At 45.2% G+C, this 27,916-nt stretch overlaps 1 protein-coding gene and 1 long non-coding RNA gene across 3 annotated transcripts; one reads left to right on the top strand and one right to left on the bottom strand.

Annotated features, from left to right (window-relative positions):
• The first annotated feature begins 1,604 nt into the window (after positions 1–1,604).
• On the top strand, positions 1,605–27,387 carry IFNAR1 (interferon alpha and beta receptor subunit 1). 2 transcript variants are annotated; one of them, XM_027041689.2, is made up of 11 exons: positions 1,636–1,825; positions 5,531–5,654; positions 11,054–11,232; positions 13,017–13,174; positions 13,284–13,422; positions 14,331–14,445; positions 17,898–18,097; positions 18,209–18,366; positions 21,115–21,265; positions 22,922–23,067; positions 24,199–27,387. In XM_027041689.2, the coding sequence occupies exons 1-11, from the start codon at positions 1,753–1,755 to the stop codon at positions 24,427–24,429; spliced, it is 1,674 nt and encodes a 557-aa protein (XP_026897490.1). In that variant the 5' UTR covers positions 1,636–1,752; the 3' UTR covers positions 24,430–27,387. The 2 variants fall into 2 exon arrangements, with proteins under 2 accessions (XP_053076581.1, XP_026897490.1); XM_053220606.1 differs by lacking the exons at positions 13,017–13,174; positions 13,284–13,422 and having other exon boundaries at positions 1,605–1,825.
• LOC113594384 (uncharacterized) lies at positions 22,124–23,929 on the bottom strand. Its single transcript, XR_003414769.2, has 2 exons — positions 23,528–23,929; positions 22,124–23,102 (listed from the first exon to the last, which is right to left on the bottom strand). It is a non-coding gene; the product is annotated as an uncharacterized LOC113594384 (long non-coding RNA).
• Positions 27,388–27,916: the final 529 nt, after the last annotated feature.

The raw sequence follows: 27,916 nt of genomic DNA, 5'->3' as shown, positions 1-27,916 counted from the left end.
AAGATTCTCTCCTCTCTCCCTCTGCCCACCCCCTTTGAAACATTAAAAAAAAAAAAAAAAAAAAGCTAGGGTAGGGGGGATCTACCAACATATTTTAAAATATTTCAGATGGACTGTTTCAGTTCATGAAATGTTTTGGGCCCACAGTTTTAAATATAAAACTGCAACCTATTCCAACCAGTTTGCAAGAACAATTTGGACAACAGGAAATGGAAATTTTAATAAAAACCTGAAGTCAAAAAGTCATTGTAAAGTCTTTAAAAATAAGTATGATTTAGTAAGTGCAACCAGGAATTTCCCTTTTCCATTTGGCCCCACATATTCTCGTGGGTTATTTTTCCATCTACCACATCCTTAAAACAAAGAACTGACTGGGACGCCTGGTGGCTCAGTCCCTTAAGCGGCGACTTCAGCTCAGGTCATGATCTCCCAGTCTGTGAGTTCCACCTCTGTTAGGCTCTGTGCTGACACCTCAGAGCCTGGAGCCTGCTTCAGATTCTGTGTCTTCCTCTCTCTATCCCCTCCCCCACCCTCAAAAAGAATAAACATTTAAAACAAAATAAAACAAAGAACTGACAAACTCAGAATTAAACCTAAAAGTTTCCTGAATCACAAAGTAGTAAGTTTTTGGTGTAAAAACAAAAATGAGGCTTAACAACTGGTTAGACTTACTAAAAATCATTTCTCACTTAAAATGGCTGAATCTCATGGTATGTAAATTATTCTTCAACATTGTTTACAAGGCAAATACCAAGTGCATTGTTCTCTACAAATATTCATTTTATCACATAATTGATAATATCCTTTAGTTGTAATTAACAGCTGGCTTTGCTTATTTCATCTCTCATCCTTTATATTTTTCGTTTTGCATATTTCAATAATGTACATAATCTGTTATTTAAGCATTTAAATAACCATTTAAATGGTGGACCCATAGTGTTTACAGCTAAGGGAAAACGATCGATCAAAAATGCTTAGAGACCACTGTCTTGGAGACCACCCCAAGCCCGGAGGCCGTCAGGACTCTCTCCCAGGGTCTCGGGGGCCCCTCGGCCAGGTCGCCCCGAAAACGAGTGCTCGAAACACCTTGGTTTACCTATGGACACTCTTGCCCTCGTTCACAGCGCTCTGCACGGAAACGGCCTGGCCCGCTCAGCAGCTTCCTCATTCCTGCCTCCCTGAACCCCCAAGCCGCCCTACGCGGCATTTCCAAGGCCTCCCGCCGCAATTAGAGGACAAGAGGCTGGATAACTCCTGGGCCCTAAGGCCAGTGCAAGCGCGCGCCGCATTCTTGCGAGGGTCAAGGCCTCCAGTTGGGCGTGGTCTTTCCGTAATGAGAGGGTGAGCCGCCAAGGGCGGTCACTGGCGGGAAAAAGGAGGAGTGAGGAGCCCAACATACTGCCCACCGCCACTCGAGGAGCTAGCGGCCGGCTCACCTCACTCCTCGCGGGAGTCCACCAGCGCCCCAGGCTCGTAGCACGGGGAGCCCGCGCAGAGGGCGGGGCGAGCGTGGGTGGGCGGGGCGTGCGCGGGGGGGGCGGGGCGAGCGCTCGTCGGGGGCGGGCGCGGAGAGGCGGGGCGAGCGCGGGGTCAGGGGTGGGAGGCGGCCGCGGACAGGAGGTGACTGTGCAGTGGGCGGGGCGAGGGGCGGAGCGAGAAGCCGCTTTTGCGCCGAGGGTTGCCTTGCGTTGTGGGGTTCTGCTCGAGGTGACCGAGGATGTGACTGGCCCGGCCGGCGGCGGCCAGCGGAGGATGTTCTCCCTCCTGGGCGCGACGACCCTGATGCTGGTTGCTGGAGCGCCGTGGACTTTGCCCGCAGCCGCAGGTGAGAGACGAGGGGTCCGGGGTGGGGGGTGGGCATCAGGCTGGGCGGTAGGGGCGTTGGAAGCCTCCGCCCTTGGAGGCCGGTGGAAGGGGCTGATGTCTGGGAGACCTCTGCTCGTCCGTGGTCACAGCGCTCAAATCGAAAATCAAGAGGAAATAGTGTTCGAGGATCCTTCCACGCCGCTTGCTTGGGAGCCAGCGCCCCCGTCCCCCGGCAGGGGACGCCCTCCCCGCCATCCCTCCCCGGGTTCCCACCCCCGCGGTGCTGGGTGTTCAGAGCCTTCCTGTCGCCTTCGTGTCTCTTTGAAAAATCCGGCAGCTTGACTAGAGCCTTAAAAAATAACCCGGGCTTTAGCCGCGAGCTATGCTGCTGCTCCTGAAACCGTGTCTCAATTCAGTAAACAGTTATTGAGATCCTAATGTTGCTCTCTTTCAAAGTCATAAAAATATTCATACTTTTTAAACCTAGTAAATGCAATTCTGGACCCTAGCTTCAGAAAATTATCCAACATGTGGGAGGAAATTTAATATGGGAGGATGTATGTGTTTGGATTTATGTCAGATTTAAGAAGATAGTAAATCATTTCTGACCATCAGTAGGCATGTGAAAAGCTGGAAGCAACCAATTGTGTAAATTGTACACGGTACAAAGGTGAAATAGACTTGTTGTCAAAAGGAGATTGCTGACAGTAATAGGACAAAATCTGAAATCGAAGATGCTACTTAATGACTATTTCCAAGTCCTTTTGCATTTTTCAGTCAATTATTTGGTGGTCTCCCAAATGCCAAGATGCCCCTAACTTCAGGGTCTCTCTCCTTCAGCAGTAGAAGGACTGCATCCCAGAGGAAATCCCTGGTTCTACCCCATCAATGTCCTCTTCTTGTCTCAAGGCTCAGAATTGCTGTCATTAGACTGGTCTAAACTGGAGACTATAAATGCTTTCGGATCTTTTATTGATTCCCATAAACCCAATCACTGCCCTTTGGCTGCATAGAATCCAGAAAATTACAACAAACGGGATGGGAATAAAGTTTAGAGGAGTGCAATAAGGAAAAGTAGTCTCAGTGATGAAGTCACAGAGAAAATGAATGTAAAAAAGAAAATTGAGGGAGGGGAGACTCAATAAGGAGCTCCCCAAAGTAAAAAAAAAAAACATTTTCAGATGTTTTCTAAGATGCCTCCCCTTTTGACTGCATACCATAATATCTCCAGCTGGAAAATAGAGGAAGCAGTCCCACTAAAGAAAGTTCTACATGTGGACTCCTATGGTCGAAAGTCTGCAAGGAGATAATTGCTTGCCTTGAGGCAGAAGTAAAGGCTAGAAATACGGTAGGAATACATTTTAAAGCCAGTCTTTAAAAAACTGTAGTTTGTCATAACGAAAGATCAGTCCTTTGTGATGTTGAAGAAATTCCTGTGAACTCAGCATTACGCTACTGAGAAATGCAGGTTAAGTATGAAGCTATATAGACCCTGCCCTTAAGGAATTTGTAATCTGATGGCAGATATGTGCGTGACACAAAGAAGCAATTGAGTTTTGTTTTTTAGTTTGTTTGTTTGTAACATCTTCTTTCAATGAGTTTTGAGGTCCTGCTAGATGTCAGGTACTGTATTGAGTATCTACTTTAGTGTGAAATTAAGCAAATGGATTCCTGCTACAACATATAAAGAGCAAAGTTAGTATGGGCCGCAGTATTTGAGCTTCAGTGTTTGAGCTTCCGTGAGCTGGGTCTGGAGTGTGAGAGGAAGAAAAATTCAGGTTGGAGGGGCCAAAAGGGAAAAATAAGAAGACAGGAAATCCAACTGGGGGAAGATTTGTACTCAAAGCATAAGAAATAAAGCAGATCTCTAGATAGAAGTCCTTAAAAATAAACAGAAGAGGGGCGCCTGGGTGGCTCAGTCAGGTAAACATCCGACTTCGGCTTAGGTCATGATCTCGCAGTTCACGAGTTCGAGCCCTACATTGGGCTGTGCTGACAGCTCGGAGCCTGGCGCCTGCTTCGGATTCTGTGTCTCCCTCTCTCTCTGCCCTTCCCCAGCGCATACTCTCTCAATAATAAATAAAACATTAAAAAAACATTCTTAAAAACAAAAACAAAAACAGAAGGGTTCAGGCTTGTTAATGAACACCTTTGCAAGTTCCTGTAGGGCTCGGCTGACATGATCAACATTCATACCTCCATCTCTCGATTTTGTCATGTAAATATTTGGTTTCTGTCAGTAGCTGTTCACTTTGAATCACACCTGTCTCATTCTCTATCAGAAAATATGAAGCGTGAACATAGAATGTGAAACCAAACTGAGGCTGTTACACAGTGGAACCCTGTATAACCCTGTATGCTCTCATTGCTTCTAAGATCAAAGAAAATGTTTATACAGACTATTTTTTCTTTTTTTTTAAACCTTAACTAAAGAATACTTTTAGTGCTAAAAAATGCCAACTGTAATCTGAGATTTCAGCAAGTTGTAATCTTTTTGCTGGTAAGTCTTTTTTTTTTTTTTTTTTTTTAATGTTTAATTTCTTTTCGAAAGAGCACAAGTAGGGGAGGGACAGAGAGAGAGGGACAGAGGGAAGGGACTTGAACTCACAAACCACGAGACCGTGATCTGAGCTGAAGTCAGACGCTCAACTGACTGAGCCACCCAGGTGCCCCAAGGTCTTTTTTTTTTTTTAATTAATTAGTTTGTATTTATTTATTTATTTATTTTTGTCATCATGATGAGGGCATTAATCCCCATCTCCTAGTTCACCCATCCCCCACCTACCCTCCCTCTGTTAACCATTAGTTTGTTCTCTACAGTTAATCTGTTTCGTGGTTTGTCTCTTTTTTCCTTTGCTCATTTTGTTTCTTAAATTGCACATATTAAAAGAAGGGGCGCCTGGGTGGCTCAGTCGGTTAAGCGTCCGACTTCAGCTCAGGTCATGATCTCACAGTCTGTGATTTCGAACCCCACGTCGGGCTCTGTGCTCACAGCTCAGAGCCTGGAAGCCTGCTTGCGATTCTGTGTCTCCCTCTCTCTCTGCCCCTCCCCTGCTGATGCTCTGTCTCTCTCTGTCTCAAAAATAAATAAAAACATTTAAAAGAATTTTTAAACTTGCACATATTAATGAGATCATACGGTGTTTGTATTTCTCTGCCTGACTTACTTCGCTTAGCATTATATTCTCTGGCTCTCTCCATGTTGTTGCAAATGGTAAGATTTCATTCTGTTTTACAGCTGAATAATATTCCATTATACCTACACACCACATCTTCTTTTTCTGTTCAGCTACTGACAGACACTTGGGCTGCTCCCATAACTTGGCTATTGTAGATAGAGCTGCAGTAAACATAGGGGTGCATGTATCCTTTTGAATTACATTTTCACATTTTTTGGGCAAAGAGACATTTTTTCAAATAAAAGACAATTTCCCTTTGTTTCTTTTCTCCAGCTTTACTGAGATGCATTTGCCATATAAGGCTAACTTTTTGCAGATTAAAAAAATCTCAGCCTTTCTCCAGCTTTCTCAAATGCAGAGATATAATTAGCAGCCTCCCTGGGCCACGAGCACTCATTGGGTTTTTGTTTTAGATTTTTGTATATGCTTTATTATATTTGAATGCATTCACCCTTTGATCAGTGATGTGAAAGGAAGACTCACGTTTTAAAGAATATGCACGGTGTATATGTAACTGTGTTCTTTTTTATTGCCTTCATTTATAGGGGGAACAAATCTAAAATCTCCTGAAAATGTAGAGGTCCACATCATTGATGATACCTTCACCCTGAGGTGGAATGGGAGCGATCCAGCTGGCGGGAACGTGACTTTCTCAGCAGATTATCAAGTGTATGTGACTCTACTGATTGGTTTGCAAGAACCACCTGAATAATTTCAAACCAATGTAACCCTGTCATTTACTTCTCAGGGTTGGGAAACCATTGGCTTTTCCATCTTCTAGAGGAATTTTATGTCTGTGTGATATTTATGCCTTCGTTTCTACAAATTCATCTTTGGGTGTTTCAGCAAAAGAGGTTTGGGGCATAAGGACGGCAGACAGCTTCTGTAGACCACGCTTTTCTCTTCTAGACGCCCCGCCTTCTTTGAGTATAAATTAGGGTCGGAACTTGAACGTGTCTTGAGGACATGGGAGAGGGCCCCAAAAGGTCTATCCATGGTCTTGGAATAGGCCACCCGCACCCTGCCGGTCAGGCTTTACTATCTCCATTAGGCACAATGTTTTCATTTTAGATACAGGACCTCGCATTTCCACAGACCCTGTTTCTGGAGTTTCTGTCTCCTCCCTGGTGCTAATTTCCTACGTAATAGCTGGCAAGATAATTGGGCAGGTGGGGAGTTGCAGAAGAAAGGATTACAGAAGGAACACAGCTCAGGAAGCACAGTACTTTGCTTTGGGTGTCCTGGGTGTTAAGTGATCCCTGTCCGGGGTGATCTGTGTCTAAGAAAGAGCGGCCAGTAATTGGGCGGTGAAGAAACGGGGTGCAGGACCTCCAGAACCAGGACGCTCCCACTTCAGCCACAGCCCCGGCACCCTCCTTCTCCCATTGATTGTTCTTTGGAGTTTTGTTTGTTTTTTTAGGTTTATTTATTTATTTTGAGAGAGAGAGAATGAGCAGGGGAGGGGCAGAGAGAGGGGGCAGAGGATCCGAAGGGGGCTTCTGTGCTGACAGTAGACAGCCTGACACAGGGCTCGAACTCACGAACCGTGAGATCATGACCTGAGCTGAAGTTGGACGCTTAACCGACTGAGCCACCCGGGCACCCCCTCCAGTGGTTGTTAATAGAACTGTGAGATTAATCCCACAACTTTAGTAATTAGCATGTGTGTACTTGTGCATGTGTACATAGATATATGTGTGTGTGCGTGTACACACACGAACTTGTATACGTACATACGTGGTTTTTCTCGGAATTAATTATTTAAGAATTTAGCTCTAGAAGCTCTTTAAGTTGAACTTGGAGTTTTGTCACTTTTGTTCTTTGCTCTCGTTGAGAACTTTCTCATGAAACAACTGCTTTCAGTATAACAAAGGTCATTTCGGATACTCCTTTTTTTTTTTATTTTTTTTAATGTTTATTCATTTTTGAGAGACAGAGACAGAGCATGAGCAGGGAAGGGGCGGAGAGAGAAGGAGACACAGAATCCAAAGCAGGCTCCAGGCTCCGAGCCATCAGCCCAGAGCCCGATGCGGGGCTCGAACTCACGAGCCGCGAGATCGTGACCTGAGCCGAAGTCGGACGCTCAACCGACTGAGCCACCCAGGCGCCCCTAGATGCTCTTAATTAAAGTTACCCTTTTAATAAAGAATAGTCATAGACAGCGCTCTTGTACTGTCATTCCTCCGCATCCTGTTGCTTATCCTGAATTCTCCGGCCCATAATAGCCTTTTACCCTTTCTGACTTTAGCATCGAATGCATTATTTCACGGTGTTCTTATTCTACCCTGTTCTACTAGCTTTATAAATAATCGCCTTGTAAAAATATGCCAGACCACCAGTTTAAGGAGACAGTGTGGCGATGGTGTAGTGTCGTGCGGACTTGGGCCAGGCTGCTTGGGTTTAGAGCCGTCCCATGCTACCTATTCTGTCCCAGTTTTCTTGCCTGTTACGTTGTGATAATAAAAACTAATATGACCATATATGTTTATCATCCAAACCAAGACACTTTTCGGAGTTAGAAGGGGCAGTTCATTTTAGATAAGCGAGAACAACAAACTACAACCAGCACCACCCCAGGCACGCTGAGATGGGGCACCCCTGAAATAAGGTGTCTAACTCTGAAGGCTGTTAGAAGTATATAGAACAGTTGTATGGAAGGTGCCCAGAGCACTGATATGGAGTAAATGATCAGTGGAAGTGTAGTTAATCGCAGCAGCAAACAAATATTTTTTAACGTAGTGTTTCTCAGAACATAGGACATAGGCACTGGTGATAAATGCCGCATAAAAAAGCTGTTAGGATTCCGGCCTCTGTAGAACACATGCTAAGACATCAGTGTTTGTGACCTATATCTACAGTTAATTATGATGTATGTAGTGTTTAGTATTGATTCTTTCATTCAATAAACACCGAGTGCCTCCTGTGCCGAATCCTCCTGTGGGCGCTTAGAATATATCCGTGAATAGGAAAGACAAAGGTGGCAGGTGATTATGTTATGACACTGGTTTTATGAAATGAGTTTTGTGTTGGTTACATAATCAGTTTCAAATTCTATTTTGTTCCGATCTAAATACTTTTATGATAAAGTTGAGTTCAGGGTTTGTTTTTTCTTTAAGTAACATAAAAGCAGCTACTGCTGCATTAGCTCCCTCGTCTACAGAAGCATCGGAATCAAGGATGTAAGTGCATCTCCTGAAACAGGAAAGAGGTAAAGAGTGAGAGTGGGTTAGAACCATGTCAAGACTTGGTTTTAGAAGTTTTATAAGGTCGGGGCCCCTGGGTGGCTCAGTTGGTTAAGCGTCCGACTTTGGCTCAGGTCATGATCACACTGCTCGTTAAGTTCAAGCCCCCATGGGGCTCTGTGCTGACAGCTCAGAGCCTGGCACCTGCTCTGGGTTCTGTGTCTCCCTCTCTCTTTGTTCCTCCCCTGCTCATGCTCTCTCTCTCTCTCTCTCTCTCTCTCTCTCAAATGTTAAAACAAAACAAAACAAAAAAACCCACAAAATTTTTATAAGGTTTTCTGTTTATATTAAGAGTTTCTGGATTTTTAAAAATAGATTCTGGGGATGCCCGGCTGGATCAGTCAGTTGAGCATCCAACTTGATTTCAGCTCAGATCATGATCCCAGGGTTGTGGGATCTAGCCCTGCGTCGGGCTCCATTCTGAGTGGGGAGCCTGCTTAGGGTTCTCTGTCTCTGTCTCTGTCTCTCTCTCTCTCTCTCTGCCCCACCCCCACTCTTTCTCTCTCAAAATAAAAAATAGATTCTGGTGTGGAGAAGTGTCTCAGGAATGGTATCATTAAATGCCAGCTCTACCCTCACAGCTCAGATGAGTAAAATAAAAAAGGGAAACCGGCCAGGAATGAAGCTTTCCACATGCTAGTGTATGTTTTTGGCAGATTTTTCAAAGGTTTCTTTTTTGAAAAATGAGATAGACTTGTATTGGGGTCCTCAAAGAACTTATGTGGATAGATCACCCCTGGAGTCTGTTGTCTTAAAGCATTTTTATTTCCATGTATTTCCTTTATTTATTTATTTATTTATTTATTTATTTATTTATTTGAAAGAGAGAGAGGGGCGCCTGGGTGGCTCAGTCGGTTAAGCGTCCGACTTCAGCCAGGTCACAATCTCGCGGTCCGTGAGTTCGAGCCCCGTGTCAGGCTCTGGGCTGATGGCTCGGAGCCTGGAGCCTGTTTCCGATTCTGTGTCTCCCTCTCTCTCTGCCCCTCCCCTGTTCATGCTCTGTCTCTCTCTGTCCCAAAATAAATAAAAAACGTTGAAAAAAAAATTAAAAAAAAAAAAAAAAGAAAGAGAGAGCGCGCACCCAAGTAGGCTGAGCGTGGAGCTTGACGCAGGGCTCAATCCCACAACCCTGGGATTGTGATCTGAGCTGAAATCAAGAGTTAATTGCTCAACCACCTGAGCCACCCAGGTGCCCCTTAAAGCATTTTTTAAATTTTTTTGTTTTTTAACGTTTATTTATTTTTGAGACAGGGAGAGACAGCATGAACGGGGGAGGGTCAGAGAGAGAGGGAGACACAGAATCTGAAACAGGCTCCAGGCTCTGTGCTGAGCTGTTAGCACAGAGCCTGATGCGGGGCTCGAACTCACGGACCACGAGATCATGACCTGAGCCGAAGTCGGATGCTTAACCTACTGAGCCACCCAGGCGCCCCCTTAAAGCATTTTTAAAATGAAATCTACAATATTCTCCTTCCCTCCTCGTCCCCCTCCCCTCCGAGGAGCAGCTTAGGCTGGAGCCATGAATTCATCTTGACAAAAATGCCTTCTCACCAGATAGTTCCTCTGCCTGGTTGAAGGTAGACAGGGCTTCACATAGGCAAAAAATTTCGAAACCTGGCAAGTTTCCTCTCACCTTCCCGTTAGCCTCCCCGGTAGGTCAGGCAAAGTGACATGTGGCAACATGACCCTTTCCCTTTTAGGCCCTCCTTGCCAATTTGATTTTTTCCTGTTTTTTGAAGAATCTAATATTGATCAGTTCTACTTTTGAATGGACTAAATCCACTTCAAAGAATTTGTTAATTTATGTTAACATTTTAAGTTCTTTGTCTCTAGTGATGTAGCAGAATTACTGCAATCAGCGAGCCAAAGGGACAGTTTGGTCTTGATGAGGGCAGGGGAAGTTACCAAACCATGCTGATTCTGAGGTCTTTCTTTGGTCTGGTAAATCTATTCGTAGGACAAGTTTAGAAGGGCGTCATCGGGGCGCCTGGGTGGCTCAGTCGGTTGAGCGTCCGACTTCGGCTCAGGTCATGATCTCACGGTTCGTGGGTTCAAGCCCCACATCGGGCTCCGTGCTGACAGCTTGGAGCTTGGAGCCTGCTTTGGATTCTGTGTCTCCCTCTCTCTCTTCTCCTCCCCTCTTTGCAGTCTGTCTCTCAAAAATAAAAATAAACATTTTTTTTTAATTTTTTTTAAAAAGAAGGGCATCATCAAATCCAGTTACCAAATTTTCGATAAGGAAAAGATCCAGAAACACAAGACAGCTGGCCAGAAGTCACACAACTATTCTTAACAAAGTTCGCTGTTACCTTACATGTTATTTCTTTCTCTGCTTTTTTGAAATCCTTCCTAATACAAACTGTCACAAAATTATAGAACTGTAGTAAAAAATTAACTGTCACGGGGTTCCTGAGTGGCTCAGTCAGTTAGGTATCCAGCTCTTGATTTTGGGTCGGGTCTTCACCCCACAGTCATGGGATTGAGCCCCACACTGGGCTCCGTGCTGGCAATGGAGCCTGCTTAGGATTCTCTCTTGCACTTGTGCACGCACACTGTCTCTCTTTCTCTCTCTCTCTTTCTCTCTCTCTTTTTCTCTCTTTCTCTCTCTCAAAAACATTAACTGTCAGAATTATTCCATTTTATAAATAATAACTTGGTATATATGTATTGAAAAAGTGCAGAGTTGCAGAGGAAAACGTTAACAGGACCTCAAATAGAAAAAAATAACTACTTAGACCAGCTTTATAATGTCAGTAAACAGAGACTGTGTTTAACACTTGTATTTATATATTTTCTTATGCATTTATTTGCCTTTTTATTTTAAAGACCCAGAAATGATACTTGGCTAAAATTGCCTGGGTGTCAATCTGTTACCAGTACCAAATGCAACTTTTCTTCACTCAAGCTAAATGTTTACGAAGAAGTCAAATTGCGTGTAAGAGCAGAGAAAGGAAACGAGACTTCTCCATGGCATAACGTTGACGCATTCGCCCCATTTGAAAAAGGTAAGAAGTTGCCAGCCGAATTACAGTATATTCTTCATCAAATCTCACTGCAACAGCTCACTTCGTAAGCCTGTTCATTTGCACGATGTGAAGTCTCCCATTAAAAAAAAAAAGCGGGCCACCTAGGTGACTCATCGGTTAAGCGTCCGACTTCGGCTCAGGTCGTGATCTCGCGGTTCGTGGGTTCGTGCCCCGTGTCGGGCTCTGTGCTGACAGCTCGGAGCCTGGAGCCTGCTTCGGACTCTGTGCCTCCCTCTCTTTCTGCCCTTCCCCTGCTTGCTCACATTCTCTCTCTCTCCCTCTCTCTCTCTCTCTCTCTCTCTCTCTCTCTCTCTCTCAAAACCAGATAAATATGAAAACAAAAGACACTCCCGAGAATGGTCTGTATCCCTCTCTACACGTCTCTGCCTGCCGCTCAGCCTGCAGCCTTCTACATCAATTCTGTCCCTCATCACTACACAAAACCACTCTCGTCCAGTACCCTGGTGACGTCAACGCCGAGTGAGTCCCCAGCCCTCTTCTAGATCTCCAGGGCCCTGCTCCCTCCCAGCACTCCTGCGCATCGGATCCCTCCTTTGCCACTTTGTTCCGGCCCCCCTGACCTTTCAGTGCCCCACTGCTCACGGGGCTCGGTCCTCGCCTCTTCTCTTTCTACGCTCATCCGCGGCTAATCTGGCTTTTGAGCCCATCTGTACGCTCTTGAAAAAGGCCCACGCTTACACCTCCAGCCCCACTCTTTTCCCCTTGCCTTTAGACTGGTATCATCCCTTCTCGAATTCAGCATCCCTGCGTAGATGCCTAGGGGTCATCTGGCCAAAGCTCTTGATTTCCTCCCCTCAAAACCTGCTCTTCTAGCAGTTTTTTCCATCCCTTCTAAGGACAGCACCTATTTATTCGCTCGCTCAGGCCAAGAGTCTTGGAGTCCTCCTTGGCATCCTGCCTCCAGCCTGCCAAGGAATTCTGAAAGATCAACCTTCAGAGCGTGTCCCGAATAGGATCCTTTGTCACTGCACCCCACCCCCCTCCCCCACCTGGGCCAGCCTTCACTAAGCCACTCCCACTTGCCACTTGAACTTCTGCAGTAGCTTCTTCCCGGCCTCCCTGCTTCCTCGGACGTTAACTAGGATGATCTTTCCACAATGTAAATCACGGTGGCATGGCTCTCCTCCGATCTCACCCCGACACTGATTAACTACATGTCACTGATTTAACTACATGAACTAGGAACTACTACGGAGTTCTTCCTTTGTCATCTGGCTCCCAGCTACTCCTCTGATCTCCTTTTCAACCATTCAGCCATTCAAGCCTCTTCGTCATCTCTTGCAAAGGGGGAGCACATTCCCACCTCGGAGGCTTTGCACTTGGAGCACCCTCGGGCAGGAATACCTTTTCCCTACGTAATGTGCATGGCTGCCGCCCTTAAGTGACTTATGCCTCTGAGCACCTGTCTCAGAGAGGCTTTTCCGGACTAATTTACCTAAAACAGCCCTTGCCACCGTCCTCTATCCCTTTATGTCACTTCATTTTTCCGTATAGCACACCACATTGTATGTATTCGTTTATTTGGGTGTTTGGACGTTTTTTTGGTTTTTTCGATTGTCTTTTTTGTTTGTTGGTTGGTTTTGTTTTTTGCCATATGCCCCACTGAAATGTAGGCTCTGCGAGGGACTTTCTCTGTTTGACTATGCCAGGCACATATGAAGCACTTAGAATTATTTGCCAACTGAATGTTTTGACCTTGTGTTAATGAAATTGTTATAATAAATACGTTGGTCTTTTTACAGCTCAAATTGGTCCTCCAAAAGTACATTTAGAAGCCGAAGATAAGGCAATAAAAATAAACATCTCCCCACCTGGAGCAAAAGGTGGTGTCATGTGGGCTCTGGATAGTTCGAGTTTTACATACAGCTTAGAGATCTGGAAAAACTCTTCAAGTGCCGAAGTGAGCATGACTTTTACCTTTGTTCAGCAGAAGGGCAAAAGGACATGGATCTGGTCCAGATTTTGACTGTGTACTTTTTAACAGCAGAATTCTATTTGTTTTATTATAGATAAAGACTAAAACTGTTTATCCCAGAGACAAAATTTATAAACTCTCACCAGAGACGACTTACTGTTTAAAAGTTAAAGCAAGACTTTTGCCGAGAAAAATTGGTGCCTATAGTCCAGTGTATTGTATAAGGACCACAGGTAAGGAGGAAGTTATGCTTTAGATTCAGTAACTGTATGTCCGGATGGGCAATCTATTAATTGTGGCATTTTTTCCCCCTTGGGTTGCTGGAGGTTATATGATGTTTAATAGATGTTAAAACAAAAACATTATCACCGCCGTTACATAAGGGGGAAAAATGTCACAGTGTTTGGGATTTTTTTTTTTTTGTCTCAAGTCCAGAGGAATGAAAATTCTGCCTAAAAGTCTAAATAATTTCTAATGACAAAAACTGATTTTTATTCGCTCAGAATCCACAAAGTAGCTGCCAGAGGAGCAGTTAGTTTTCCAAAAAGTATACCTTTGTAAGTGAAATGTTCAAATGTGAAAGCATCCTGACATGTTTCGTCAATGACATCTTGCCAGTAATGAAGGTCCGGGGTTAGGAGCTTAGATTTGTTTGTTATTTTGATCAAAGTTTTATATGCTTTGTTTTCAAAATCAAACAACACAGAAGGGTTTAAAGTTTTCCTCTCCTGCCTCCTTACCCCTGGTTCCGTTTATAAGTGACGAGCACTGCTCTCATTTTGTACATATTCTCTCCTGCCTCGGTCAGGGCTCGTGTAAGCATACGCACGGACCTACAGTTTCTTGGTTTTGGCTTTCAAAATAAAAAAATTGGATCCTGCTAGATCTGTCTTTCCACTTCCTCGTTTAACCTAATGCACTGAGGATCTCTTTGTGCGTGAGCACATACAGATCTATCACATTCTTTTAAGTGGCCGCACCATACTGCATTGTGTGAACATATACCAGAACTCACTTAGCCGTTACCTCGTGATAAAATGTAAGCCTTTTATTTTCTTTGCCGTGCCGCTAAGAATTCTTACCATACGTTATCTCCCTAAAGTAAAAATGCATGCTCTTCTGTGTCATCTTTGTCTTCTAGTTGAAAATAAGCTGCCTCCACCAGAAAACGTTCGAATTGATGCTGTAAATGACATCTATGTTCTTAAGTGGGATTACACATCTGAAAACACGACTTTTCAAGCTCAGTGGCTCCAGTAAGTCCTAGTCCATTAGTTTCCTTTTGCACAGTTTATTTTGCACAGGTCGTTACGGTTCCTTTCGTTCCACTTCAGCCCCCCACTGTTCCAGGCACACATGCTGACTGATGGAGACGCGTTACCCTATATTGGGAACGGGATGTTTAATACCGGTTCCTGCTCTGCCGGGAACTGACTGGATGACACTGAGCTAACCCCTTACTCTTTTGGCCTCACTTTCCTCGTTTGTTGTAAGATGGGCACACTCTCGTAATATCTCGAGTGCCCACTGGCTCTTTTTCTTTCTCCTAAGTATGTGTCTCGTTGTGTGTGTCATTTCCCCATTCTGCAGGACTTGACACGTGACCCTGACCTGTTCTTCAGAACTCGCTTTTTCCGGGAGTCCTTGAAATGATCTCAGTCCAGCCACTCTGCCTTGCTCGAGTCAGCCTTCCCATTTTCTTGACGACTTCATTAGTTTTGACGGGGGTTTTTAGCGATGACTTCAGTGGGAAACGGAGAGAGCCGGGAAAACTGTGCTCTCGCCGACACTGGATGACGTCTAGGCGCCGCAGAAGTGGGTTGAGAGCTGCACGCGGTTCTCATTGACCGGGAGGTTGTAGGGGATAAAGAGGCAAATCAGGTGGAAGGAGAAGGGGGCCGCAGGGGAGGAAAGGGATGGGAAAGAAAGCTCCGTTTAGAGCAGAGGGATGGAGGGACCAGACACAAGGAAAGAAAGAGCCAGGAGAGAAGCGAGAAGCAAACAGGGCGAAGGGAAGTGGATACTGACTCTGCTGGACTTTCTCTGTCCTTCAGTGTTGGTCGTGGAATAGAAATGTGCCCCTGTGCCTCCATGCATGCCCATGAACCCTCAGACGGACCAGGAAACCGTGCAGTAGTCTTTTGTGTTCACTTCCCTCCCAGCAGGATGCTGAATGATAGGGCCGCAGACGAGAGAGGGATGGAGGTTTCCGGTGGCCCGTCTCGAAGTGTCTTTTGGGTACTTGGCCCACTGTACAGAGCCCGGAAGGGACTGTAAAGGGGCAGCCGAATACGGCCCGTGGTTCCTGAAATCCAAAGCGGGTAGCTGAGGTTGCATAGCAAGGTGTGATTTGGGGCTGAGGAGTGGTGTACAAATTAAAAGGTGACAGAAATCGAAAATGCGAAGGTGGGAGTGGGGCTGGAGAGGCCAAAGGAGCCGCGTGGAGGGGGAGGAGATGTGAACAAGGCCTGGATTGGTGAATCACGTGTTTTAAACTGGACGAGACGGGGCACATTAGGCAGAGCTACACCACACGGGAAACTCGGGCTGCGAAGAGATTTAGAACTAGGTCAGCACGCCTGGGTGGCTCAGTCGGTTAAGCATCCGACTCTTGATTTTGGCTCAGGTCATGGCCTCACAGTTTGTGAGTTCGAGCCCCGCATTGGGCTCTGCGCTGACAGTGCACAGCCTGCTTGGGATTCTCTCTCCCCCTCTCTCTCTGCCCCTCCCTCCTCTCTAAATAAGTAAACTTTAAAAATGATAGATAGATAGATAGATAGATAGATAGATAAAATTAGGTCAAGGTAAGGGGGAGGTACAGTTTTCTATTGCTCTGTAACAAATTACCACAAATTTAGCAGTGTAAAGAGGGCTGTTACCTCCCACTGACTTCGGGTCAGGGGACCAGGCCTGGCTTACATGGTCCCTCTGCTCAAGGTGTCCCAAGGCAGCAGTCAAGGTGTCATCTGGGGCTGTGGTTTCATACAGCCCTCATAGAGGACCTTGGCGTCCTCTCCTACACTCATGTGGTTGTTGACAGAATTCATTTCTCAAAGCTATAGGACTTGTGGTGACCTACTCCTTGGAGGCCATCAGGAGAGAGAATCTCAGATCTCTAGACCTCTTTTCGGGGGCCTGTTTGATGAGGCAGGTCCCTCAAGCTTAGTGTCATTCAGTTAACAAAGAGTCTGCTGATTTGGGACCTTAATTTCATTTGCAAATCCCTGTATCTTTGCCATACAATGTAACCTACTCAAGAGTTCATGGATTCTGCCCACACTCAAGGGGAGGGAATATATAGGACATGTGCACCAAGGGTGAGAATCTTGGGGGCCATCTTGGAATTTTGCCTACCATGTGGGAGAAGACCCGCGTTGAGAACAGTTGAACCTTTGGTCATGGGAGAGAAGTGGGAGAGAAAGTTGAATAGGTAGGATGGAGTAAGATAAGCTTAGCCTCAGACTGCCCTCTAGGCATTTGGGTGCCGTTCAGAATTTTACATTGAGGGATAGGTAACATGAGGTCCATATTCAAGGAGGGTGAAGGTTGCTGCATTGTATGTGATGCAGTGAACCACTGAAACCCCAAAGACAGGAGAACCAGTTAGGAGGCTATTGTAGTTCCAAGCTTGAACTGGGATGCTTCGAGCCGTTGGTTTCTGAGCAATTTACTTGACCTCCCCAGGCTCAGTTAGGTGCCCACGTTCTGTTTAGACTTGCTCTTATCACCCTGTGGTGTACATCTCCCATTATAACAGGCAGCCATTGGCGTGTGGGTGGATGTTTCACAGCTGGTTTTCCAGAAGAAGAAAAAGCCTTATTTTTAATGTTTGCCAGTTTTCATGATGTAAATGCTCCCACTGTGGTCACTTTTTTTTTTCTTTTTACTGTGTTCACTTTCAAGCTTCCAACATGATGTCACCGAACATGGCTTTGGGAAGAAACGCACAGCAAAACTCCGTTACACAGTATGTCCACCACATAGATACAATAGGCGTGAATAGCTTTGAGCACAGATAACAAAATATAGTCAAATAATTAGGACAGAGGACTTTCGAGCCAGGTTGTCACCTGTGCTTCTGACCCACCAGCTACAAATTAAAAAAAAAAGACAGAAAATGAAAAAAGAAGAGAAGAGTTTTGAGTATTTTTATTTTTAATACAAACTCTTTGTAGGCTTATACAATTTGATGATTTTTTTTTAATATCTTATTTACGTTTTGGGAAAGTGCAAGTGGGGGAGGAGTAGAGAGAGGGGGACAGAAGACCCGAAGCAGGCTCTGCACTGACAGGGTGACAGCAATGAGCCCGATTTGGGGCTCGAACTCTCAAACCGGGAGATCATGACCTGAGCTGAAGTCGGACGCTCAACCCACTGAGCCACCCAGGGGCCCTGCAATTTGATTTTTAATAATGGCTTTTAATAATGGGTTCGCAGCATTGCTGACTATTCAGCAGCTGTTTTTGTGTGCTGGCACTGGTCAGCCCCGGCACACCCGTGCTTTATCACATTCTGGAACAAGGTCTTCGGTTCTCTGCGTCGTATGGACGTCTCTGACACCGTATTGCGAGACACTGAGGGTGGGGACTGTTTGCCTCTGTAACCTTAGTCCCTAACAGAGTGTCTAGCATATTATAGGTGTTTCATAAATACTTATTGAATGATTATGTTTGTAATAAAAAAAATTTTTTTTTTTTTGTCTTAAAAGTGCCTATTTTAAAAAGATTCCTGGGAACAACTCAGGTAAATGGAAACAAATGCCAGGCTGTGAAAATGTCAAAACTACCCAGTGTGCCATTCCTCAAAATACTTTCCAGAAAGGAATTTACCTTATCCGTGTTCAAGCATCTGATGGAAATACCACATCTGTTTGGTCTAAAGAAAAAAGATTTGATGCTCAGTTACAAAGTAAGCCAGTAGCTTTTCCTCCGGAATGTGTTTCTCTGATTTGATGCAAATTCTTAACGCTGTTTTCCTAAGTCCCAAGTTGAGCTTCGTGTCTGTACATTTTTTCCCTAGGTGTCCTCGTTCCTCCAACCATTAACGTGAAACCCACGAATGATGTTTCCTTGCGGGTCTTTATTGGCGCTCCAGAAGAGCCTGAAAACAAGTCTGTGAACCAGCATTACTCACTAATTTATGAAGTCGTATTTTGGGAAAATACTTCAAATGCTGAGGTAAAACACACACACACACACACACACACACACACACAACACCAACAACAACAAACTATGTGCTGCAAGTTTGTAATGTAGGGCTGTAAATGTGATTTGGGTAAACAAAGTTTGAAGTTAAAATTTTGGCAAAATTTGTAAACTCTAATAATGTTAGCATCTTTCCATGTTTTGCGTGCTAGTTATGGATCATCTGCGTCTGGGCCCGTTTGTTTTTAACACTCAGATCCCTGAGCCCTTTTACTACTCAAATCAGAATCTCCAGAGGTAGAACTCAGGAATTTGTGTTTTTAAAACGATTCCTGGGTATTTATCTAAACCAGGGTTGCTCAATGCTGTTGACCTTTGGATTGGATCATTCTTTGTGGTCAGAGTTGTCTTACGCATTATGGATGCCAGGATCATCCCTCCCAGTCAGGACAACCAAAAAAACCTTTAGATGTTGCCAGATATCCCTCGGAGGCAGGGTACCTCCGAGGAGGTGAAGAATCTTAGATGGTACAACGGTTTGTGGCCCTCCAGGAGGAAACCATGCCTCCAGAGTTCAATTTCACTCAACAAAATCAATTTCGTGGCAAGGGAAAGATTAGAGAACAGTCGTCTAAAAAGGCTCTTGAGCTGGGGGACTCCTGAAAAAAAAGGTTAAGAAACATGGGTTCAAATACTAAAATTCAAAAACCATGGGCAAAGATAATATACAACATCAGATAATCCACATTATTTCTAGATCTCTTTTCCCTGTGGAATTACAATCAAGGACTCAACCTTTAAAAATCTTAGGCAGTCGAGTGGGGTGAATCCTGTAACTTGACTTCATTTTCAGTTGGAAATCTAAGAAGATTCCAGTGACTTGGCTGCTTTCCTTTTAACTATCTGAACACACTGTAACCAAAGCATAATTTAGTACACTGAGAATTAGTCAGTTCTCAGTTATCCCTACATCAGGAAAACCTAAATATGTGTCTCAAGCCACCAAATTGTGTAACCTTACTCAAGGTGCTTTACCTCTCTGAGATTTTGTTTCCTCTTTTGTAAAGTGGTGGTAGTCATAGTAACGACATTTTTTTTGAAAGGATGTTTATGTTTATAAGGTTTAAAATGAGGCAACATCTGAGGGGTACCTGGCCAGCTCAGGCGGTGGAACTTGTGACTTTTGATCTTGGATTGTGGTTTGAGCCCCATGTTGGGTATAGAGATTACTTAAAAAAAATTTTTTTTTAATTTTTTTTTTAACGTTTATTCATTCTTGAGAGACAGAGAGACAGAGCATGAGTGGAGGAGGGGCAGAGAGAGAGACAGGGAGACAGAATCCGAAGCAGGCTCCAGGCTCTGAGCTGTCAGCACAGAGCCTGATGTGGGGCTCAAACCCACGAACTGTTGAGATCATGACGTGAGCCGAAGTCAGACGCCCAACCTACTGAGCCACCCAGGCACCCCTTATTTAAAAAATTTTTTAATCTTTTTTAAAAATTGTTTTTAATGTTCTTATTTATTTTTGAGACAGAGAGAGACAGAGCACGACTGGGGGAGGGGCAGAGAGAGAGGGAGACACAGAATTGGAAGCAGTCTCCAGACTCAGCTGTCAGCACAGAGCCTGACACGGGACTCGAACCCACAGACTGTAAGATCATGACCTGAGCTGAAGCCGGACGCTTAACCGACTGAGCCACCTGGGCGCCCCTAAAAATCTTTTAAAACGAGGCAACATATGAAAATACCTAGCACATGACTTGACAGATAGTAGAGATTAAATAATTTCACTGGCCATCTTGTCCTGTCTGGCCAGTACGGCAGTTATTACACTCATGATAGCAACTCCTATTTATTGAAAGCTTATTAAGCAGCAGGTACTGTGGTAAGTAATTTACATCAACTGTCTCAGTCATTCTTCCACAGAACAACCCTGCCAGGCGATCTGATTGATGAAATCATTCAGCAGACACTTGCGGTGGAGTGTCCGTCCCTTATTCCTTCCCTGATTGATGCGGAGCTTTCGACAGTGGAACGTGGCTGGGTGTGATGTGAGCATAGTTTGCCTTGGCACTCAGACTTCTCTCGTTTGCCAGGAGGGAACAATGCTCCACCTGGTTTCTGGTCCAAGGAGGATGAGGGACTCCTGGAGGAGACCTAAACCTGACCCACCGCCTCCATGAGGGCTCCCCAGCCAGTCAGAACATGTTGGGGAGGGCGGGGCAGGGGGGAGAATAAATGTGTTTTCAGCCACAGGACCTTTAGTGTTATTATGTAACATTGCACGTTACTTCGTTGTCCTTGTTTCGTGATGTTGTTACACAATATTATGGTGGCCATACCCGACTACTACAGGGAGGTACAATAATTGTCTTCGTTTTACAGATCCGGAAATAGGGCAGGGAGAAATGAAATAACTTCGCCAAAGGCCACATAGCTATACGTGATACCTTAATACAGGCAGTTTAAGGCCAGAACCCCCCACTCCTGAGCAGAGGAAGTACAATGGCAATTAATCCAAATCCACGGGTACTTATAAATTAGAGTTGTCTTAGGACTCTATCTTACTCTTTTTTTTTGGAAGCAGCATTTTTAACTTTGATTTGGTTCTGATGTGTCATCCAAAACAAATTTATATTTCTTAAATGCACTCCAACTAAGTGGTTAGGAGGGGCCAGTCCTAGACTGGATATTTAGAGAATTCAGGAAAGTGACATTCCCTATCTGATTTCCTAAGGTAACTAAGTTTTATCAATGATCTCCTTATATTTTTTATAGAGAAAAACTCTAGAGAAAAGAACTGACTTTACTTTTCCTAACTTGAAACCACTGACTGTATACTGTGTCAAAGCCAGAGCACTCACTGAGAATGAAAGGTGGAATAAGAGCAGCGTTTTTAGTGATCCTGTGTGCGAGAAAACAAAACCAGGTCAGAATCTTTCATTATGTCTTAAAAAAAAATTGTTTTAATGTTTATTTATTTTTGAGAAAGAGAGAGAGAGAGAGGAAGACCGAGTGTGAGTGGGGGGAGGGGCAGAGAGCAGGGCAGACTCAGAATCTTAGACTCCAGGCTGTGAGCTGTCAGCACAGAGGCCGACGCGGGGCTCGAACCCATGAACTGTGAGATCATGACCTGAGCCGAAGTCGGACACTTAACCAACTGAGCCACCCAGGTGCCCTCATTGTATCTTTTTTAAAAATGTAACTAGACTTGGGGCGCCTGGGTGGCTCAGTCAGTTAAGCATCCAACTCTTGATTTCAGCTCAGGTCAATGATCTCACGGTTTGGGAGTTTGAGCCCTGCATCAGGCTCTGTGCTGATGGCATGGAGCCTGCTTGGGATTTTCTCTCTCTCCCTTTCCCTGTACCTCCCCTGCTTGCTCTCTCTCTTTCTTCAAAATAAATAAACTTTTTTTCTTTTTTTTTTTTTTTTGTTAATGTAACTAGACTGGGGAGCCTAGGTGGTTCAATCAGTTGAACATCTCTTGATTTTGCCTCAGGTCATGATCTCACAGTTCATGAATCCAAGCCCCACATCGGGCTCTGTGCTGACAGTGTAGAGCCTGCTTGGCATTCTCTCTCTCTTGCTGTTTCTCTGCCTCTCCCCAGCTCGCTCGCTGTCTCTCAAAATAAATAAATAAACTTTAAAAATAATTCAGTTCACTGAGATTGTAAAATATTTCCTTTTTGACTACTTTAAAAGTATAAAGAGAATATTTTCTTCATGAACTACATGAATCAAAAGTAGACCTTGAAGTTAAGTCTTTCGGTTTTAGAAAATATTTTGCTTTTCTTTTCTTTTTAATGTTTTATTTTTGCGAGAGAGACAGAGCACAAGCAGGGAGGGGCAGAGAGACAGGGAGACACAGAAACCAAAGCAGGCTCCAGGCTGTGAGCTGACAGCACAGAGCCCGACGCAGGGCTTGAACCCACAAACCACGAGGTCACGACCTGAGCAGAAGCCGGACACTCAATTGACTGAGCCACCCAGCCACCCCTAGAAAATATTTTTAATGCACAATTCAGTGTTTTTGAATGTGTTAAATTTCTTCCAGTACCCACATAATTAATTGCTCTTACCACTTACTCTTTAGCATTTAATAAAACTATTTTTGACTTTTTTTTTTTACATCATTCTTAATACGATTATCACGCGGAAATCGCTTAAGTAGCTCAATTGTGAATTTTGTTATGAGGGAATGGTGAAGTCCCATGTTGTATTTTCCAGTTCCTAGTGTTGACCTGTAGGTACTTACTCGTCACAGAATGGTTTTAATTAGGCCAGCTGTGTGTTGCAGAAATGCTAGAGAATACTTCGCACGTTGGGAGCCACATGTCAACGGTGGCCTCCTTCACTAAGCCTCTCTTACTTCACTGGCCAGGCCACCATCTTTAAACGGAAGTGGGTTGCCCACAGCTGCTGTATGCTCAGTGTTACCAGAAATATTTCTAAGGGCGTATGGTTGCCTACATTTTATGTTTCCTTTCACGTGGCTACGTGTTATGCGCACACAGTGTCAGCACTATTAACGTGTTTGCGTGTCAAAACTTACGTTGAAGCTAAACATCACTTATTTCTGTTTTAGGAAGTACTTCCAAAACGTGGCTCATAGCTGGGATTTGTGCTGCCTTATTGTCCATCCCGGTCGTCACTTACGTTCTGAAACTATTCCTGCGATGTGTCCGTTATGTGTTCTTCCCATCAAGTAAACCTCCTTCCACGATAGATGAGGTATGTTACTCTTCTGTGTCGCCAGGTGGATTTTTCTTAAAATGAACGGGAAGTACATTTTGTTTCAACAGAATCCATACTTTTTTCTTGTTGCGCAGAAACTAATACAGACTGGGCTGTTTTCTTCAGCTTTCAGTAAATTGGCTTTAGAAACAGCCATTTAACATCACATAACATGGACTGGTAACATGTGTCCGTCATCTCCTATGATTCTGGCAGTTTGGCCCCTGTGGCATTTGTTTTACCATTGAAAGGCTTGGCAAAACATAAGAGACTCTTAAAAACTGAGAACGAACTGAGGGTTGATGGGGGGTGGGAGGGAGGGGAGGGTGGGTGATGGGTATTGAGGAGGGCACCTGTTGGGAGGAGCACCGGGTATTGTATGGAAACCAATTTGACAATAAATTTCATATTAAAAAAAAAAAAAGAAAGAAAGGCTTGGTAGTCACCAAAAGCCTACCACATTGTCGTGAGTTGCACAAAGCGTATTCTGTAGATGACATCACAGACAGGGAAATAAGGAGAATGAGCCTCCTCTGGCGATACCTCGCAGGTTCCTGTTTGGCACACCTGTGAGGGGAGCCGATTTAATTAATGAAAGCATGATCAAGGTCCAAGCGCAAGGACCTGGCCTGGGGATGGTGGGTTCACCTAGGTGGGCTTCAGGCTGCCTGCCTCGAGAGTGTCGTTCGGGGCCCCGGCTTTGCAGCTCCAGAGACGTGGAGGCGAATTGTTGATCAGCCACAATCCGTCTGCACATGTTCACTCTGTGAGCTCCAGCCGATCACTGAAGAGAACCTGGGCGAGCACCCTTACGGGGTAAAATTTCCAGACACCCTCGCCACAATCCCAGAGCACGACCCCCCCCCCCCCCCCGCCCCCGTTCCGTCCTCTCCCGCGCTCACCGGGCCCCTGACCCTAACAGTGCTCAGTTGTACGTGACCTCACAAGTGGCCGTGTTCTAAACCTTAGACTGGGGTCGACAGGCTCTTAGCTGACTTTTTTTTCATATGCACGCCAAAAGACAGCTTTTCTCGGTACTGGATGTAGGAGACGGAAGCTAGGTTATTAGTAGGAAACTGTTAACTCTTTTAAACAACCTGTTTCCATTCCTCCCCTTCTTTAAATCAGTATTTCTCTGAGCCGCCACTCCGGAACCTCCTCCTTTTCACTTCTGAAGAGCAAACTGAAAGGTGTTTTATAATCGAAAATACAAACATTATCACTGCAGTAGAAGAAACTGAGCAAATCAGTGAAGATCACAAAAAATACAATTCCCAAACCAGTCAAGATTCGGGAAATTACTCGAACGAAGACGACAGCAAAAGCGGCGAAGACTTCCCGCAGCAGGAAGCCGAGTGACCGAAAGCGAGCCCTACACCCTCCGGAAGTTGCGTGGGAGGCACGCCGGAAGTGCGAGCTGCGCCGCTCTGTCCCTCCGCCCCGGCTTGCTGGGGAAGGAAAACATCGCCGGGTCGTAGGTCCTAAAATACAGGCAAGCACGTGACTGGGTGGTGTTTGCAAACGGAAGAGCACAGATCGGGACACACGTTCTCTGTATTCTTTCCCACGTGTAGAGCCGTGACCGAGGGTGGTTAATTGTGTTCCTGTCGGGTAAGACGGTCACCGTGCTGCCTGTGGCCGCACGTCACCCATTCGTTCGCCATCCTCCATTCCCAGTGTGATAGTTCAGGATTTTTCGGGGAGCAATTAGACACTCTTGTAGGCCCTTGGGAAATTTCCTTAGAAAAGCCGGGTTCCGTTACCACTGGTTTTCTGGAAAACAGCTTAGTCCAGAAAACATCTGCAGATGCCAGGAATGGGATCCGTAACATTTTCAGGGGACTTCTCTCCGGGTATCCCCGAAACACTGGCTCTACATCACAGTTACCTCTCCCTTCTGTGGTTGAGGCTTCAAAACAGGTAATCTTTTGCTAGACATTAACACTTCCCGATTCAGAACTTAATTCACAACTTAGTAGAGCAGTAGCTTCTGAATTCGCAGCCACCGAAGTTACAGAGAAAGGGCAAACTGTCTAATTAGAGAAGTTAGGATTTTTTTTAGCAGAAGGAAGTATGTAGAGGTGAGCCAGGTGTATGCAGGAAGGCTTGAGACCAGAATTTGCTACCGATAGAGTAAGAAGTAGAAGATAATGCAGTAGGAGGAAAGCAGGTGACTTTAATGAAAAACAAGAGTAATGTGTGTAATCAACTTTTAATTATTAACGTGCCGTGTGGTCGCTTGTTGCTAGGCTCATGTGCCATTTTTTTTTCCTTTCTCAGTTGTATCGAGATGTAATTGACCTGTAACTTACCTGTGTCCTGTTTCAAACCCGGCCAGCTTCTCTGTGTGTGTAGCTGTGTTCAGGCATCCCTTCTGTTTCGTTTACGTGTGCTCAAGAAAAGGAAAATGTATTGCCGAGGTGAGGAAGAAAATGTAACTGGAAGGAAAACCTAATTTTAAGAATTACGTGTTTTCCAAAGGCCACCTAGAGTTTATATTTAAACTATTCACGGAGATCCTTCCCTTAGGAAGGAAGTCTGGGAATTTTGGTGGCCTCTGAAGGGAGAAGAGATGGGAGTGACATGGTGCGCTGGGACATCCGTAACCTAAGGCCAGTATTGTGTACGCGGTGGTCCCCACGGAGGTGACAGGTTCCTCCGTGGGGAAGAAAAGGTTGAAGGCGGCTGCCGTGGGAAGGCCGTACACCTGCACGTCATGCGCTCTCCGGGCTTCCTGCGCTCTCTGGGACCTGCCGTCCAGGCTGCGGGCAGAGTGCCGCGGGGGTCAGGAAGGCCCCGGAGCCCCTCTGAGACACAGGCCTGCGCTGGGGGGATCCCTGAGGTGACCCGCACACATTCGCCTTTTGATCTTTCTGACCGGAGACATTTCCTTGCAGGCAGACCTTCTGGGTTGGCCCTTTGTTTGTAGAGGTGATAGGAACCTGTTCGGACACCCTGTCCCCCACCCTGTGGCTTTCATGCCAAGCTGATGGTGACGGTCCCGGCCAGCACCCAGGCCCTAGGTTGACCCCGGCAACAAAGCTGGGCCCCACGATGTGGCAGCGTGCGTCTTCACCTCTATGGTGTTGGGTGAGCACACGTCTCAGCAGCAGCAGCAAACACAAAGCTGCTCGGTTTTGCCCTCGTTGTCTAGACCTGAAAATACAGTTCCTTTCCATTCTGCATTATGGTCTGCTTGTAACACAGCCAGGAGGTGCTTCCTTGCAAAGTGAGGAGTATTTTTCCCGAAGAATAGTTTGCTTGGAAGTATCGTGTCCTCGGGGGTGCCGAGAAAATGCCTCATGATCACAATATGGATTGTTCTCGGAGAGGCTGAATGTAACCTAAGAGTTTGTGTAAAAGATTTGTATCATCGCAGCCAGAAATCTTTATCATAGATTAATATCCATTGTAAGTAGTGCCATGGGTCCGTAAACACATACCTTCATGTTTATATTTACCCTTGCCCTCACATATGACGTGGGCCATATTCCATTGTTAGGACAGCCCTAAACCACTTACTAGTGTAGATTCTAATTCGAAAATTAGCAATGCTGCTCAGAACTATGCATCTTAGAGCATTTTAGAATCTGACCAGAAATTTACAACCGGTAAAGTTATTTTTTTAAATAGAATTTGCAGTTTGGGGGCGCCTGGGTGGCTCAGTCGGTTGAGCGTCCGACTTCCGCTCCGGTCACGATCTCGCAGTCTGTGAGTTCGAGCCCCGCATCGGGCTCTGTGCTGACTGCTCAGAGCCTGGAGCCTGTTTCACATTCTGTGTCTCCCTCTCTCTCTGACCCTCCCCCGTTCATGCTCTGTCTTTCTCTGTCTCAAAAATAAATAAACGTTAAAAAAAAAAAAAATTAAAAAAAAAAAAAAAAGAATTGGCAGTTTGTTATCTTTTTCCCAGCCTGTGACCTTTAAAACAGCCCCGGATTGCTCTTAAGAATTCTGAGTGTACAAAAACTTTCCTCCCTCCCCTCTCCTTCCCGTGACTCCCCTGACATGTTACATATTTGTTTTTCATGTGGTATCTGTCTGCCCCCGTGAGACCAGAAGCTGTATGAGACCAGACTTTCTCTTACTCATTGCTGTATCCTCAGCAGAAAATAATTATCTAATGTGTGAAATCTACAGTTTGAACTACGTGGGTGTCTCTGACAATGTTTGTATGTTTGTTGAGTTTGTTGGAAGGTCATAGCCATGTTTTCAGTGTTTCTTTTCAGTAAACTTGCATCCTTTATTCATATTTTTGTCTTTAAACCCTGTTACTGCGAACAATTCTATATAATAAACACTGGGGCCAGAAGTCTTCAAGTTTGTTGTTGTCATGTTTAGACTTAATAAACTTTCATGTACAAGGGCGCCTGGGTGGCTCATTTAGGCGCCCAACTTCGGCTCAGGTCATGATCTTGCGGTTTGTGGGTTCGAGCCCCACATCGGGCTCTGTGCTGACCACTCAGAACCTGGAGCCTGCTTCGGATTCTGTGTCTCTCTCTCTCTCTCTCTGCCCCGACCCCACTCATGCGCTGTCTCTCTCTCTCTCAAAAATAAAACATTTAAAAAATAAATAAACTCTCATGTACCAAAGATGCCACAACTGATGCCTTCACACAGTGCTCAGAGCAAAGGGGGCCGATGCCTGTGCCCAGAGTGCTGAGGCCCAGTGCCGAGGATCCTGAAGGAGCCACTGCGGCCATCCTGCGTCCCCCAGCCCCTGGACAAGTCGCTCACTCACTTGTTCTTTTCCTTTTCACAACCTCCACTTCAGACACGTGGATGGAGCCCAGCCTTGGATAAATCTGTGCGATGGTGTTGCGTGTGCTTCTTTCCTGAACTGAACTGC

This window comes from Acinonyx jubatus, chromosome C2, assembly GCF_027475565.1.
Source record: "Acinonyx jubatus isolate Ajub_Pintada_27869175 chromosome C2, VMU_Ajub_asm_v1.0, whole genome shotgun sequence".
NCBI classification, from domain to species: Eukaryota; Metazoa; Chordata; class Mammalia; order Carnivora; family Felidae; genus Acinonyx; species Acinonyx jubatus.
This window is presented reverse-complemented; position numbering and strand designations above follow the sequence as displayed.